At 41.5% G+C, this 16,504-nt stretch overlaps 1 protein-coding gene across 1 annotated transcript in view; it reads right to left on the reverse strand.

The window, feature by feature from the left end:
• Nucleotides 1-470: 470 nt before the first annotated feature.
• The window catches only part of ell (elongation factor RNA polymerase II), a 44,268-nt gene continuing 28,234 nt past the window's right edge, over nucleotides 471-16,504 (reverse strand). The window contains exons 4-12 of the mRNA XM_086223662.1: nucleotides 15,334-15,497; nucleotides 13,866-14,116; nucleotides 13,602-13,726; nucleotides 7,790-7,865; nucleotides 6,011-6,623; nucleotides 4,322-4,388; nucleotides 4,029-4,200; nucleotides 3,873-3,917; nucleotides 471-3,065 (exon numbers count right to left, since the gene is read on the reverse strand). Of these exons, the coding sequence (XP_086079788.1) occupies nucleotides 2,961-3,065; nucleotides 3,873-3,917; nucleotides 4,029-4,200; nucleotides 4,322-4,388; nucleotides 6,011-6,623; nucleotides 7,790-7,865; nucleotides 13,602-13,726; nucleotides 13,866-14,116; nucleotides 15,334-15,497 (1,618 nt within the window). The 3' untranslated portion in view covers nucleotides 471-2,960. The remainder of the gene's footprint in view (nucleotides 3,066-3,872; nucleotides 3,918-4,028; nucleotides 4,201-4,321; nucleotides 4,389-6,010; nucleotides 6,624-7,789; nucleotides 7,866-13,601; nucleotides 13,727-13,865; nucleotides 14,117-15,333; nucleotides 15,498-16,504) is intronic.

Here is a 16,504-nt window from a genome sequence, read left to right on the forward strand (position 1 = left end):
ATGTAATCAGTCCATTTGACAAGACATACAAAAGGAATGTTATCCAAATCAATCTTTTGCAATCAACCTTATTCCCAAGGTGTCGCAGGCTGGGCAGCACCGCTCACGCGGAACCAACTCGAACACCAGAGGGGTCCAAATATTTCTATTCAATTTGCTGCTTTGTTGTACAAAAACAAAGTGTGCCAGAAATCTTCCAGGGCTTTGGCAATGAAGCATCTGCTGCCACCTACAGGCCAATATCAGTCAAATCAGTATTTGTACACAAAATTAATTTCCCCTGGAAGACAGTTTCTCCTTGATAACAGTTTCAGGGTATATCTAGACATGTTGACTTTCATCCTTTGATGCCCACAGATGTTCAAGTATATTTTATTGCTGTGTGAGCATGTAACAACGCACTCTTCTCCATCATTTTAGCCACAGCACAAATGTACATATAAACAGACAGCAACAAAGGGTTTCACATAAGGATTTTAAAGAATTTTATTGAAACAAAGATCAATTTCAGTCCCAGTCCCTTATGGTTTTCAAAAAGCGTGCTTTGGGTTTTAGCGCCAACATTGCATGACTTTTCTCCAAAGCCCTGTATATTCTCAAAGGAAAACAAAACAAAACAAAAACAAAACTATACAACAGGTCATTTTGGCACAATCAACTCATACATCGGTACTCCTGTGCTGGCATATCAGTATTAAAACAGTTTGCTCTCCGTCCATCGGAGCAGAATGTCTTAAGTGATACTCATTCACAATGGATTAGGACTGTATTGGAGGAGTAGTACAGTAATGATACAATGATTCTAGAAAAATAAAATGAATTGACTTTTCTTGTAAGAGGTCGTACTGGATGAGGATGAGTGTTGATTCTGGTTGCGAAACCTACTGAACGTAACTTCCCCTCACTTCCACTTCCTGCCTTTATATCGTGAGGTCCCAGATCCAGTCTAGAGTCCGGACCCAGCAGTGTTCAGCATTGTCATGATCGAGTCTGACTTAAGAGTAGTGTTTGCATTAGGAGAGCGAGTGCATTGGAAACCTGACATGACGATGAGCCCAGTCGTACTAATCCCACCTCAAGCTAGGGCGCCTTCTTTATCTGGAAAAAGAAAAATTGATGGGATGATGAATTATAAAGGACAAAAGAAATAAAAAAAGAAGTAGAGAATACTGTCACATGATGACACTAACACTTCTCTAACACGGTGTTTCATCCCACTCGTTAAGCACTTTGGTTTTCATGCTGGTCATGTCTACTTGATTACATACCAATTTAGATGGACGAGGCTTTTTGTTTGGATTTTGAAATCCTTGGGCAGTTTCTTTTCCTCCAGTAAAGATACAAAGACTGTTCATTGTAACACATTCATAAAGCATGCACTCTGACAAAGAAAAAAAAATTCACTTGGACAAAACCCCAGGTAACAGCAAGATCAGGAGAAAAAAGTGCTGATTTTTCATATTCACATAAAAGGTCGGTAGAAGAAATGCATCCACTGACTGAACTTGAGTCGCTCAAAGTTCTGACACAGCATTTCTAATTAGTCTTGGTAAGGTTGCGTGGATCCATCTTTCACTTCTCAGAGAGCAGAGTCGATCCAGGAAATCTTTTTTTCTTTTTTGGGAACGTCCTCGTGAATATCTGACATCACATTTGAAAAAGGCAAAACTGGTCGCAGGAGAGCATTCTCTCATTCATTCAATCTCTGAGAGGAGCAGGAGGCCCGGCAGACTCCACTTGGAAGATGATCAAGGATGGCTTCATCTTAACAGTCGTCTCGAAGGACTGCCGTGTGGGTGGATGAGCGCACGAAAATACTGTAAACAGGATTGTTGTGACATGACTACAGTTGACACGTCAGATCTATGGATTGTGAAGATCTGCGTCCACTTTCTGCATCGCTTTACAATTCGAGGATCTTCTGAAGCGTGACAATGAAGAGCAACTCTCTAGCTATCCGGGAACAGTTCTATTGCTTCAAAAGCCAAAGGGATCTCAAGTGGAAAGACGCTCAGTCAAATAGCTGAGGGAGCTAAATATAGTTTGTCGTTACATTGTCACTGAACTCAGCGAATAATTTGATGATCAAGCTTTGCAGCTCGTCACGTCTGAAGTAAATCAGCTCTGAAGTGACGCGCCCCCCTTTGTTAAGACATCTGCACAATTTAGAAAACACCTGCGTTTGAACGTGTGAGCAATCTTTGATTTCATCAACAGCAAATATCTGCACGCTCTCTTTAAAAGAGAGAAATATTTGACACTAACAGATTGACTATTAGATGGGCAAGGCAGCTTTTGAAGGAAAAAAAATATTCTGACATTCAAGATTGACAGAAAACAAGAGATGCAGCTTTTAAGTACTGATACTGAGGAGTGTAGAACAGACTCACTCCACCCCATTTAAGTGTCAAAAATAAATAGAGAGAAACAAAGAAATTCATTCAACGTCACAACCATTCATTTCAGTATTTGGGGATATCATTCACTTCATTTTCCTTTACTCAAAACAAATTACTTTCATTTGGCGAATAATCTGCATGTTCTCCACCTCAATGTCCTGTCCTCCCCAGGTTCAAAAGCAGGAAAAATTATTTAAGGTTTTCCGTATTTCTACTTGTTCACACCTCTGTGCACTATAAGCAGGGTGGGCTGAGAAAAACAGAGCCACACTTGATACGCTGTAACTACACAGACGGACCTTGCCAAACCAGGCACAGAACCATCTTCCAAAAAGAAACAGAATGAAAGAAAAATAGAGGGGAAAAAAAAAATTAGGTGTCCTGCTCAGTCCTCATTTGAGTCTTGGCCCAAATGAGGGGAATACTCCCTTCATGGCATTTTTCATGAGAACATTTTTAAGCGCAAAAAAAAAAAAGAAAAAAAAAAAGAGAAAAAGATTCCAGAGTTTTCCTTTATCTGCTTTGTTTCCAGAGATAAGAGGGAAACATGTCTAACTAGTTTTAAAGTTGCTGTTGATCGTAATCGGCAATAAGTCTTTTTATATGTGCCAGTTTGTTGTGTAGATATTCACAGCGGTTCTTCTCTTGGCTATAGTTGGGATTAGTCTGCAAGGAACAGGAAACAGCAGAGTCACAATGTGATCATCGACTCAGATATATGACACCCGAGGTTTTCGAAGTGTGAGGCGGGCTTCCCTGTTCGCAAAGAACAGCCTAAATGGAATCTAAATACGTGCTTAAGAAATACTGGAATTTTACTTTCCTAGAGTCATAAAAAGAAAAATGACTCAGGGCAGACTATTCTCATGGATTTGATAACCCTGAGGTTGGGCTGAACAGTGTTAGAGGGGCACAGGAGTGAGTTCTAAATCCTGCAGGTAATTTAGCACTTAACATCTAGTTCTTCTGTCTCTTAGTCAAAAGGTTTTCTAGCATGATATATTTTACCTTTTGTTCAACAGAGTAAAACACCGCATTTTTGTGTCCAGCGGTTGCTAACAAGTGGGTACAAACAACGTCAAGCCCAAAGCAGATGAAGCGTGAAGCTCGTTGCAGGGATGCTGAAGTCATGTGTTGGGGTGTATTTGGTTCATGGCATCATGTACTGCTACCTGCTGGATTTATGCTTCAAACATCTTAGAAGCTGTGTTTCTTTGTGAGGATCATTTCATTGAAAAAAATTGGCTTTTTCGTCGAGGGAAACAACTGCGATGCTACCTTCCCGGTTAGCTTACAAAATACCTCGTCCCTGTGGCATTCTATAGTCAAGCTCAGCTAAATGCTCTATGGGCTGGAATAATTGAACTGTATTGTGATTCTATATTGGCATCCAGAAACAAGCAACGGGAGGCCCACCAGACTTGGAAAACCCCTCACCATACCATTAGATTCAGTTGAATTGAGCGAACCTACCTTTTTTATTTGATGATACTCTTCAAGTATCTGATTGTGGATTGTCTGTGAAATGCATAGAACAAATATCAGTAAAAAATTTATAATGAATCACACAAAAAATAAAATGGATTTCCTCAATCAAAATGGTAGCTAAAAAAAGATCTGACCCTCTACCTTGTATTTGTCTGTGCCTTGTTGGAGCTGTTTGAGCTCGTTGTCGAGCACAGTGAACTGCCGGGTGATGCCCTCTATCCGAGCATGTAGGCCCCTGTACTCAGTGTACTCTGCGTTGAAATCATTTTTATACCTTTGACGCTGTTCTGGAGAGCCGATCACTGTGTAGTTCCTGGGAGGGAAATCAGAGAAGAAGAAGAAAGATTTTGATATGAATGTCGGTGCAGGCACTTCAATCACAAAACAATGAGAATAAAAGTGACACTTAGAAATAAAGGAGCTAAAATACTTACAACGAATAGTCTGCTACCTCAAGTGACGACGAAGGAATACTGGTACTATTGCACATTCCATTCAGATCTGAAAGACAGTCAGAAAATGCCATGTAATTTTTGAAACAGTAACAGTAACACAAATCACTGTGCAGCTCAGTTCATGAGTTGAAGTTACTGAGGGCATACAGCTGAACAGCAGGGGTCTCTGTTTAATCAGTGAGTCACATGAGGGCAGCAAGATTCATCAGCTACGAGCAGCAGCGATGACGAACCGCTTTTCCTCCAAATATGAAAAATGACTTATATTCAGAAAGTGTTACTTGGCTTTAAGAAAGTCACAAAGGAATTTAAACATCGACTGTGACTAATCCTCAACGTTACTGGTATTAATCACACACACACACACACACACACACAAAAAAATCTCCAACATGCTGCCTGGTGACCCTGTACACCAGATGCACTATCAGATAAGCTCACACTGGACTTTTTGGTGATGGGGGAAATTATGTGTGTTTGTACTGCAATATTGCCAGGATTAAAACCCGCAACTAGCCCACAGACCCGAGGGCACACCTCCAGACACCACGTTGATATCAATATTAAGCAACACTGCTTTTTGAAGTAGGTTATTTTTAGCCATGTGCACCAGTCTGCTGGGTCCAAGCAATGTGCTTGTAGTCATTTATTTTCTTTATAAATGTAATTCAATTATCATTTATAACACTTTCTGTATGAGAAAAGTACTGTCTACTACTACAGACTTAAACCCTGGAAAAAGAAAATCGGTGACTCTGTCAAAACTGAATATTAAAGTAGGATTTATCGCGAGGCTGCTGCTTGTTGCAGGTTTATTTCTAGTCCTGTTTTTTTTAAATAAATATGCAAATGAAAACACGTCTGGATTGATTGGCCACTCTAAAGCTGTGGCAAACGTTCTTTTTATTTCATTTTCACAGCCTGTGCATGAAATCTCACTTGATGGCAATATTTTAGTCAGTTCATCTTTTAATAATTGATGGTTTGTCTATTAAAACTAGACTAAAATGTCCAGAGTTTAAATCTGAAAATTAAAAAGGTCGACTACTTGGGAGTTGTACGACCATGGACCCTCTTAGTGCACACACTAACTGGGGTGATCGGTCTCGTGCCCAGGTAGATTTGTCCTCCACTGTGACTGCGGCACCATTGGAAGAGGTGGGTTTCAGGATGGCACAAGTGCACATAACCTTGAGCAGCCTGGAATATTTTGAGCATACATATCAAGAACAAGCCAACTCTGGCAGTTGGAGCATGAAAATTGTCCGGGTACACAAGGAGAGATTTTGTGGCTTGTTGGCATGGTAATATTTTATGTCTCTTGCCAGTCATTCCATCACTCGTTGTGAAACCAGGCAGCAAGCCTGCACTTTTGGGTGCAAACCTGTCACATATCAGTACTATCAGTGTGTATAAAAGTTTATTACATAAATCATGACCTGTCCCCCCCCAAAAACAGTAGCTGCTAATGTATGTAGGCCTTGTGTAATGTTAGCACAGGCCAGCAGGTGATTAGGGAGTGTTGTGCTGGCCAAATGCAGGTCAACCAGGAACAATAAAAGTGTAGCCTTTCTTTCAGGTCTGACTGACAAAATGTAAACTACACTGATGCCAGAGCTCTGGCATTCAATGTTTGTGTTGCTCTTCCAGACTGGAAAACCCTCTCACCTGTGCTTTTGTGTGGAATACTGTTGCTTTTGAGGTTTCTGGGGCTCAGCTCGCAGGCTTTGTTGGGCTCAGGCACACGCTCCTCACGACTCGCTTTCCCTTTCGTTCGCTCTTTAACCCTCTCCCTGTCTTTGGTCTTCTCCTTGTCTTTATGCTTTTTTGACTTCTTCTTGGACTTGCTGTTGTTGCAGGTGGAAGGACTCTTGTCACGAGGGCCATCCGGGCCGGTGTGTCCAGGGGACGAGGTGCTGATGCTGGGCACGTTGAGCATTGTTGGCCCAGAAGACAGCGAGGGAGGCTGACTGAGCCTCTCAGACAACGTTGTTTCCTGAGAGTCACAGTCTCGCCCGTTGTGGCTCGAGTCATTGCTGACGTCTGACAGTGCTTCGAAAGGACGCAGGATGTCCAGAACAGGGAGCTGCTGGGAGCTGGAGGTCATGCTGCTGTCTGACAGAGAAACAGCAACTCCTGCCTGCGCTCCAACTGCCTCTCCTCTCCCATTGGAAGAACTGAGCTTTCCATTGACTGGGTTGGTTGCAGCTTTGCTGGCAAGGTGTGATATCCTGGGCTTCTTGTTGACAAGAGGGTCGATGAAGTCAGCTGCCGGCCGTTTCTACAAGAAAAAAAAGACATTTTTAACCTCGGATATCAAATACTTAATACACGTATCACATCTAATATCAAAGGTTCTTTACAATTTCAATGTGTGAGCAGTGGAGAGGGATCATGATGACCAGAAAGAAAGAGAAAGATAGAAACAAACTGAGATTGTGAGATTTATATTTTTTAAGAAGAACTGAAATTATAATGACATGTCACCTCTTCAGAATACTGCCATCACATAACAGCTCAAACTTCAGTCTTTGGGAGTGGCTGACCAAAATGCGTGTGGCGGACTTTTGGGCTCTGGAACAACAGCCAGCCAAGTGAGGAGCTGTTTGTACGCAAATGTACACTGAACATGCAAAAATCTGCCAAGTGGACGTAACAACTTCAGTGACAGGACGGAGGAACACTTTTTATATTTTGTTTTTTTACATCTAAAATTTGAAAGCAGGAATGGAACTGAACTGAAAGATGAAAATGTCAAAATATTCTCTAGACTGTGTGTAGCTGTACCCTGACATTCTTACACCACTGGCTGAGCCTCCCCTCGCATAAGGGAGGTTTACACACAACTCTACCTGCTGCCTTCTTTTTTTGTACCACTGATGGAAAACAGAACTGTAGGAACTGTTTTCTTGAGTGTTTGTATAATGTGTTTACAGAGAACAGGAGGGGAGGGGGGGGGGGCACAGAGAGGGTGTCTGAGGTGAGAAGAACCTGAGATGAAGGCGCTATTAATAAAACAGCTCCTCCTCCCGCTACCTAATGGAAGAGTAAACAATGGCCACACTCCTGAGTTGCTCCAGCCTGACTGAGAAGCAGGACAAGTATGAAAAAAGAAGAAATGGTGATGAGGAGTTAAGCAAAAATAGACTCATATATTTTTAGCACTCATGCAAACAATATGTTAAAAGCATCTTTACAGGTGCCAAATATCCGTGGGTAATACTAAGCTGAAGAAGAAAAAATACCTTTGGAAATAATGGAAAATAAACCCCAAAAAAAGAGAGCCATAGAATTTCTCAAAAACCTACCAAACAGGTTTCACATATAGCACCAGATAGGGGACTTTACCTTCAACATCCGGGGGAAAATGTGGCTATCTAAAAGTTCTGCCACATTTTATGAACAGGAATAGCATGGTGTACTGTATAGAAAGACTGTGAAGCTCACCTGAGATGGTGAGCTGCTGGCAAGCTCTTTGGGCGGGCTCTCTGGTGGAGGGGCGGAGCTGTTCTGGCACAGCTTTCTGTGAAGAAACACCAACACACATAATATTTTTTCCACATAATAGATTTTTCACGAGATTGAGGTTACATAAAATTTCAAGAGAAAGGATGTAGGTAGCAACTACATTAGATGACTCTTCCTGTGTTCATGCTGATGACCTGTTTAACCAGAGACAAGACATCACCATCATGGCTTTGCAGCAATGTTTGTTCTTAAACTCAGAAATGACAGATTTAGATATAGAATTAAATAGCTGTTATTTCTTCAGTGACCAGGTAATTCAAGCTAATCCTGAGGATGTTGAATACAAGACAGAACTGTTGCTATGTGAAGTTGAGTGGGTAGTCACGACAGCTGAGCAAAGGAGGAACTACTTGACTACTTGTCAGAGCAGCAGAATGTAAACACACACACACTTCAATCATTGAATCTGTTAACAGGTTCTTTACATAATATCAACGCTATAATTAGTCATAATTTTTTGATGAAACATTTCAAACAATCTTGCCATTTTAGATGAATGTACAGATACGAGAGAGAGAGAGAGAGAGAGAGAAAGAGAGAAAGAGAGAATTCTCCTCAGTGACAAAGAGACAAGAAAAATTGTGTCATTTGGCCCATGGGTGGTGTTATCAGGTCATCCACCCACTACAAGTTGACTTCATGGTTATTTATTGGGATCAGGGATATACTGTATTAATTAAAAAAAGGAGTATCCATTGTGACATCATGGTATTGGTATATGTCTATATACAGTATTTGCTCTGTAAATAACTGCTATTACCACGTTTCATTATTTTCTTTTTTAATGTAGCCCTTTAACACAAACCAAAATAATCTCTGCTCCCATCTTGGGTTCCTCAGTTTCAGCTTCACTGTCCTCTTCCATGTCTGGCCAAATCTGCAAGGCAGCAGGACTGGCAAAATCATGAGATGAGATCATGAGAATTCAGCCTCTAGTTTGTCCAACAGTGGGAGGTAATGCCAGCCTCCACCATTACACAGTATTCACTGTCATACCTCCCAACCGCAGTAAAGACTAAAAGGTTGAGTCAATCTACACAGCTCCTGATTTAATCTGCCCATCTAACATAAACCCTGATAAACAAGGTAAATAAACAAGCTAAAATGGCAGGCAGTTTTTTGTTGTTGTAGTAACATAACAAACTCAGTGCTCATTATGAATTACTATGAATTAATTATTTAAGCAGATTTACACTCTCCAAGCCAGAACAGACAGTTCTCACTCTGGTTCAATGCGTCACTGATGCACTGAACATACGAAGCTGCACCTTACAAACATGATATTTTGTTCTCAAGTGGAACACAGCTGATGACATTATCAGCAGGGGGCAGTTGGGTACATGAGACTCCAAATGTTGTGCCCCACCCCAGTTGAATCAGGGCGTGTGTGTGTGTGTGTGTGTGTGTGGGGGGGGGGGGGCAGGTCTGTGCATGGTGGGGACAGTCAGATACACAGGCAGGAGTTACAAGTGAGAAAGCAGTGGACAGATATGGCTGAACCTTGGACAAGTGCCACCTCACACTCAGATCAGCATGTGCTGGAACGCGTTGCGTCATGCGCGTACCAGTTATGTTGTATGAGCTGGGAGGCACTGCTTGTTACTCAGCTGATAAACTGAAGATAAGCTCTCAACTTACAGTAACAATCAGTGTGTGTGCGGCAGGCATACACACTGAACAGAATATGACACAAAAAATGCAATACAACGGTTCAATCTCTTCATTAACACCTAATTTTGAATTGTTGCTTACACTGTAGTTAGTGTTGGATTATATTGACAAAATTACACAACAACACAAAACGCAGAATTGAACTGGGTCAACACATAAACACTGGGCCTCATTCACAAACCGTTTAAAAGAAAATTTGTTTTTAAAACATTTATTCCCATTTTTCAGAAAGACTCTTAAATTAGTCAATGTTTACTTATTTGGGATTAGTCCTTAGGCCGGAATACAATACACACTCAAGGGTGTGCATGTTTGTGCAATATAATATATGATTACTCTTCGGTTCTGTAATTTTTTTTTATTTTTTTAAATTTTTTTTTACATCAAAAGATTTAAATTATACCCATTTTTTAAAAATCATTTATCTATTTAAAGTCTTTTCCTCTCCAGTGATCAGGGCCTAGAGAAGCAAGTTCAACCACCGTGGGTCATGAGATCAAACCAATTTATTACTTAAATTTTGCGCACTTATCTGGATGCAAAGTTTGTCAAATGTCAGTTAAAGTATCTCAGGCACTTTTTCATTATTTTGCATTCACTATGGACAAGAAATGGAACAATATATCAATAGCAATATATCATGAGCCTCTCTCTTGCAACACAGTATCAACACACTAGCATGAAATTGATGACTTTCAGCAGTTACACAGATAGCATGATGTTGTAGAGGAAATGTCTGGCGATAAATTGATTACTGAGGAATTGCTGGAATGTTATACTACTGTTATTGTGGGCAACATGTTTGTTGACTTCCTGCTGTAGCCCCTCTCCCTCGGTGCTGAAGATTTTCTTACATTTACAGTCTGTGCTCTGCTGTTTTTGGATCATGGATCTAGATCACCTCGGATGTCTCGTGCTCTGGCAATGATGAGGAGAATGTGATCCATCAATAATCACAACACAAGTGTGAGCAACTCTTCAACTTAAGAATATTTTCATGAATCTGATGTGGACATGTATTAGGACCGTTTTTTTTTTTTTTAAGATACTGGCGAATGAGACCGAACGTCAGGAGCAGTTTCAGTAAAAGCTTGAGATTTCAGGGAAAGACATATTGGTGACAGGGCCATTGCACTACATTACATAACACCACACAAGTGTTCTTCCAGTCACTCGGTAACTCCAGAAGGTAAAACTAAGCTTCTCATGAAGAGTAGGAATCATTCTTGAGTTCACAACATAAACAGCAACTGAGCACTGAACATTACTGGCTGGTCTATATATAGCTAGCTGGGAGCTTGCTTTCCCTTAGTGTCCCAGATCCTGAAAAACCATATTTTTCCACTGAGACGGCAGCCAACAGCTCGTGCTGTCAATAAAAATAATTCGGCTGAGAACACAGATCTCTCAGGGGAAACGGTGAAGACACCTGACATTCTAACAAATGCAGTAGCTCGGTTTCACACACTTACATTATTTAATGAATCGCAGCGTCAATTATTGAAACTGTGATTTAATTTTTCATGTCCTAAGACATAAATGTTGCACACAGACAGGTTAATTCCTTTACAAAATCATCAAGAATCTGCATTGGGGTGATGCAATAATATTTGTAACTACAGAAGTCACTTCCTTAAGAAACTGCAGAGGGAATGCTGAGAGCTGGAGAGCCCTAAAAGCTGAAGCATCACTGAAAAGCTTGAAAAGCTGAATATAGTGAATATTTTATGAAATATCAGGAACAAATGAAGTTGTATTGAAAAAGCTGAAGCCACACTGCAATGCTTTCTTTAAATGGTGAATAATGTGAATATGGTATGAAATATTTCTACAAAATTGTTGAAGTTTTGAACGAGACCAAAACACTGTCAGTCAGGAGTGCACCTATCCTGGCAGTGTCCACATCGTTGCTAACAACTTCAATCATGCATGCCTAAAAATCATTCACGGCAACTTTGTTCAGCACCTTAACTGTGCGACTAGGGGTGCATGCCTACAGAGCCGTACCTCTGCCATACTTTGGGCTATCAGAACACCTCTCTTTGCTCATGACACCAGCCTACACTCCCCTCAGGGGGCAAGCAAAGTCAAACAGGTAGGCTAAGATCTGGTCAGAGGATGCACTGGCTCAGCTGCAGGACTGTTTCGAGCAGACACTATGGGATGTTTTTGAACAAAGGGACTTCAGTGCATACAGTGTTGCCATGGAGAGACACATCCAGCAGTTTCCTAACCAGAAAACCTGGATGACAAGTGAGGTCCAGACCCTCCTCAGCAGTTGCAACACTACCTTCCAATCTGGGGACATAACAAGAGGAACCCATTCTCCCTACAGGGCTGAGATCCAGCGAATGACAGAGTGGAGTTCGGTGAACAACCTTTCACTGAACACCACAAAGACCGAAGAAATGATAAGTCGATTTCAGGTGGGAGCAGGGCACTGAACCTGCAACCATCTACATAAATGGGGACTGTGTAGAGAGCGTGCACACCTTCAAATTCCTGGGCACTCTCACCTCCAAGGACCTCTCTTGGGTGGCCAGCAGCAATGCAATTATGATTCAGATATTGCTGATTCTATGATATTTTAATATTGCCAAGTTAGCCCGATGTAAACACATGAGCATGCTAACAGCAGCAGCTAGCTTGACACTTGCTATCATGTCGCAAAGCCACCATGCTAGCACCACTACAAGACACGTCCAATGAGGTTGTTGCTGCCCTTAGTATCACTTCATGTGTGACTACTCTTAAATTGCCAGCGGGATGTCCAAAAGGCATTCCTGCGATCTCATAATCATAATGTCCTCTAATATAGCGTGGCTTGTAAAGAGTTAAAAGAATAGAATAGAATAGAATAGAATGCCTTTATTGTCATTATACCAGGTACAATGAGATGCAACGCTGCTCCTTAGGGTGTGCACATATAGATAGAAAATATACATAGACACATATTTACGCTACTATACCTACTATAGGACTAATTCTGACATAACTGTACATAGACTCAGCAAAGACATAAGGACTTATACTTATACATAAGACATATACATAGACTGTACAACTGTAAACAGGCTTGTGCAAGTCCCACAAGGGTGTGTGTGTGTGTGTGTGTGTGTGTGTGTGTGCAATTCCTCACTGGGGACACAGATGAAATCGAATGGAAGTGGAAGTCGTCAATATAAAGTCTCAACTGCCTGTTTTTAATGGGCTTCACTGATGATATGAGTGGCAGCTGTTATGTTGCTATGGTTACTCCCGCTAAATCAGCTCTCAGTCAGTCAGTCAGGCGGCAGCCACAAAGACACAGCACTTCTAATATCACACTGAAACCAATGGGGAGAAACCCTCGTTTCAAAACTGTATGGGCCGAAATTTTGGTACTGCTGTGATGAGGGAAGCGTTGTTGAAAAAGGGCATGAGTCATTTTTTGTAGACTCCAGGATATCGAAAATCGGATGAAAAAAAGGACTAGCTGTCCTCTTAAAAATCCATCTCTGTGTTAATATGGGAGTCAGTGGAGATGAGGGTGGATTTTGTTGGTGGCTGCTGACACTCGAAGGGTCTCTGCTGAAACATGGGACACTCTTGAAAGCAGATAGAGGGATTGGAGCAATGAAGAGAATTAATTAATAAACCTTATTTACAGCTGGTGTCTTGCTACACAAGTTTGCCAAGCCATAAATCCACCCCTCCAAGAAACCTTTATATATCACGATAAATCCAACTGTAGCTGTACCCCAAAGCAATTTTATCAGGAATATCATATCTACTGAAGTAAAAATACAATTTAGAAATCAGCTCATGAATTTTAGCTTCAATGCCAAAAACACAGAATAAACTCACATGACCGTGATTCAAAGAAACACATATGAAGTAGATGAACTGACTATTTGGTGAATAGACGGTAAAAACGACAAAACACAATGCAGAAAAAATTCTCAGCAGCTCTATAGTCATCACTGATGAGGAATACCAAGTTTTTTTCTCCGCAAATTATACCATTCTAAACTATTGTGACAGGTGTATGAAGTGAATGTCATGATCATCTCAAACCTACCGAAAGAGGATTCTTTTGAGAAGCTGCTGGTCTCCCTCTGTGTATCCAGGCCAGTCCTTATGAACTTCCTTATATAAAAAGTCCTTCAATGTGAGGGTGTTATCTTTTCCATTAAGGTTGGACACCTGGGAAATGAAAAAGAGCCACCAGTGAGTCTACTAGCCTCTGCAGCGTGAGATAATCAGAGGGAATAAGTGCACTGTGAGGTCTAAGTGAGTGACTCAAAGTCTATATACTGTATGAAGACAAGTGTGCATGTGTGACCTGTTGCAGGTGGCTGTCCAGGGAGTCCTTGTCTACTGGTGAGAGGCCATCTTTCTGCAACCTCAGGATAAGCTCAGGCTTCTTGTAAGGCTTGAGGGCCAGCAGGTGTATGAGGCGCTCTCGGAGCGGCCTGTGCTGAGCCGTGCCTTTCTTGACCGTACTGCTGGAGATGATGACAGGCCGAGATGTTCTCCGTAAGGGGGCGATATCTGAGAGAGCAGGTGCTGGTTTCCGGATCTGGACCCTCTTGCCTTAAGTGTGGGGTAGGCAGATTTCAATGTGAAATAGATTCTGGGTTAACATTTTTTTGCGAGATGGGCCAAAAATACAGGACAAAAAAACGAATAAATGAAAGAGGAAGACAAAGCCCCCTAACATGGGGCATGAGGGGCCAACGAACGTTTTAATGAGTATGAAAATGATGGGAATCACATGCTATGGCCTTCGCCGTCAGCCGAGATCTCAACCCCACTCAACACACAGGGGAGATTTTTGAGAGACTCACAGAAAAAAAGTCCTCAACTGACAGTCGGGCTAACAGCCAGCGCTTTGTTTTGTTAACCTTCTGAGATCATCAGGATTGTATGAAATCACAAACATAATGCCGCCTCTAGAGTACCATGACTCCAAAAATTGCTTGAGCTTTTTTTCCCCCTGTTAATATAACGTCAAGAAATTTCAGCCAACATCATTCACCTCTGACTGATAATGGGCGTGAGAACTGACTGATGATGCCCAAAGGGTGCATCGTGCGCTGATCCTTACCTCCCACTGCAAACGCGCGCTGAGCTATTAAACCCCTCCCTGTCTCTCTCCAGGTGATTCAGATGAATCTTACTTTGCCTCCTACTGAGCCTTTAACTATGTTTGCTTCCAAGGCACACATGGACTAAACATTTTTGACTCATGGCTGAATAGTGACTGGGCTTACGCTAGATTCCTTTCTTTGCAGGCAATGAGGCACGGTCGCAGTGATTTTCCACTGCAACTCAACACACTGCCATCTTTTCAGAGAGTGAAACAAAAAAGTCAGGAGGTTCATGTGGTATGCCTAGAGACATTTGCGCCTCTGTGTGTTTAAACTAAATTCATAGGATTATGGAGAAAGAGGATTACTATGTACGCGTTATATCCTTGACCACTAAGAAACAAACCACCGTCAAATTCAATAAAGCCCTGGTTTAAGACTTGGAATGCTGGCAGGATGCTGGCCCACTGCCACACACCAAAATAATCTGTCTGGTCCTATGTGAACCATTGCCAGCAGAGAAAGACAACAACATGATGGGCCATTTGTGATTTTGCAAGATTACGGAAATGGATTCATCTTCTGTGTGACTGTAAAATGCCAACGCAGGAGCCTAAGTTTCAAGGCCACCATAACAGGTGCTGATTCATTTTTCTGAACTCCAATTGGTAATTCACAGGAAGGGATCGGTGCATTAGTGTTGATGCCACAGCTCCTCACCTACGTATCGACCCCCTGGCTTGATGACAATGGCACTCCTACTACGCGTCTCCTCCTCAACCTGGGCCATGCTTTCCCTGGCCTTCTGGTAGGAGTCGTCTGTGGCACATACTGTAATCTTGTCCTGGATCCCGCCCAAACAATCCAGCTGAATACTTCCTTCACTGCCAAAACAAAGAGGAGACAGTGAGAGAGGAAGACAAGGGTGGAGTGACTGAAAGCTTCAAGAGGAAAAGGAGAGAGAAAAAAAAGACAAATCACTGCTTATTTTGAAGGTGCTTCAGATGGTAGAAACCTACAGGAAGCTATAATAAGCCAAATGTCCATTTCATTCATATTGTAAATAATATCGAATTTTAAAATACTAAACATAAATAAACCACTGTTAAAGTTGTCCAAATTTATTTACAGCATTATCTGTAAACAATTCATATTTTTTTTGTATTCCATCCATCTGTGGGTGTCCAAAGCACGATCCACTGCCACATCAAACCCCATTCTTTCCCAATTTCAAGTTAATTTGATTCCTCCTCCTTTTTTCAAGAGACAAAGGAAGATGGTGGAGCTGGTTGATTTGTCAGAAACTGAGCTGTGTCATAGTTTTAGATCTGAACTAAAGGTTGAGGGAGATGTGGGTTAAGTCCACCTGACCCACTGGTTAAAAATATTCCAGCATAATGGGGACAGAGACTTGATAGTCAGGAGGAGGAGGAGACTCTGTTCCTCATTCTGGTTTTCCTCTTCCTTCTGCTTTGACATATGACATCTGGTGCATGTCGATTGAATCCGTCAGAGAGGACCTCTTGTATATTACAAATGGTAGCATAGAGCCTGCTGGTTATTGGGCTTGGTGTAATGAGTGTGAAGGATGCACATTAAAATTATTTGTCGCTCTTGAAAGGATATGTAGAACTGCTTTCATCAGTTTAGCACTTCTTTTGCAAAAGTCTATACAAGAAACAAACCGTTTTTAAAATTTAAAGGGAAAAAAAAAAAGTTAAATAATTCAGTGCAGGGAAATATTTGAAGAATAACTTAATATGATCAGGAGAAAAGCCAAAAAAAAAAACCTTCAATTGTATCTTTTCCATTTCGAGCCAAACACACTACTGTGTTCCTCCAGTTGATAGACACCAAAAACTAAATGAGAGCTTGGACAGAGGCAGACTCT

This window comes from Aulostomus chinensis, chromosome 14, assembly GCF_037954235.1.
Source record: "Aulostomus chinensis isolate RoL2024-O1b breed Wild chromosome 14, RoL_Achi_v1.0, whole genome shotgun sequence".
Taxonomy (NCBI): Eukaryota; Metazoa; Chordata; class Actinopteri; order Syngnathiformes; family Aulostomidae; genus Aulostomus; species Aulostomus chinensis.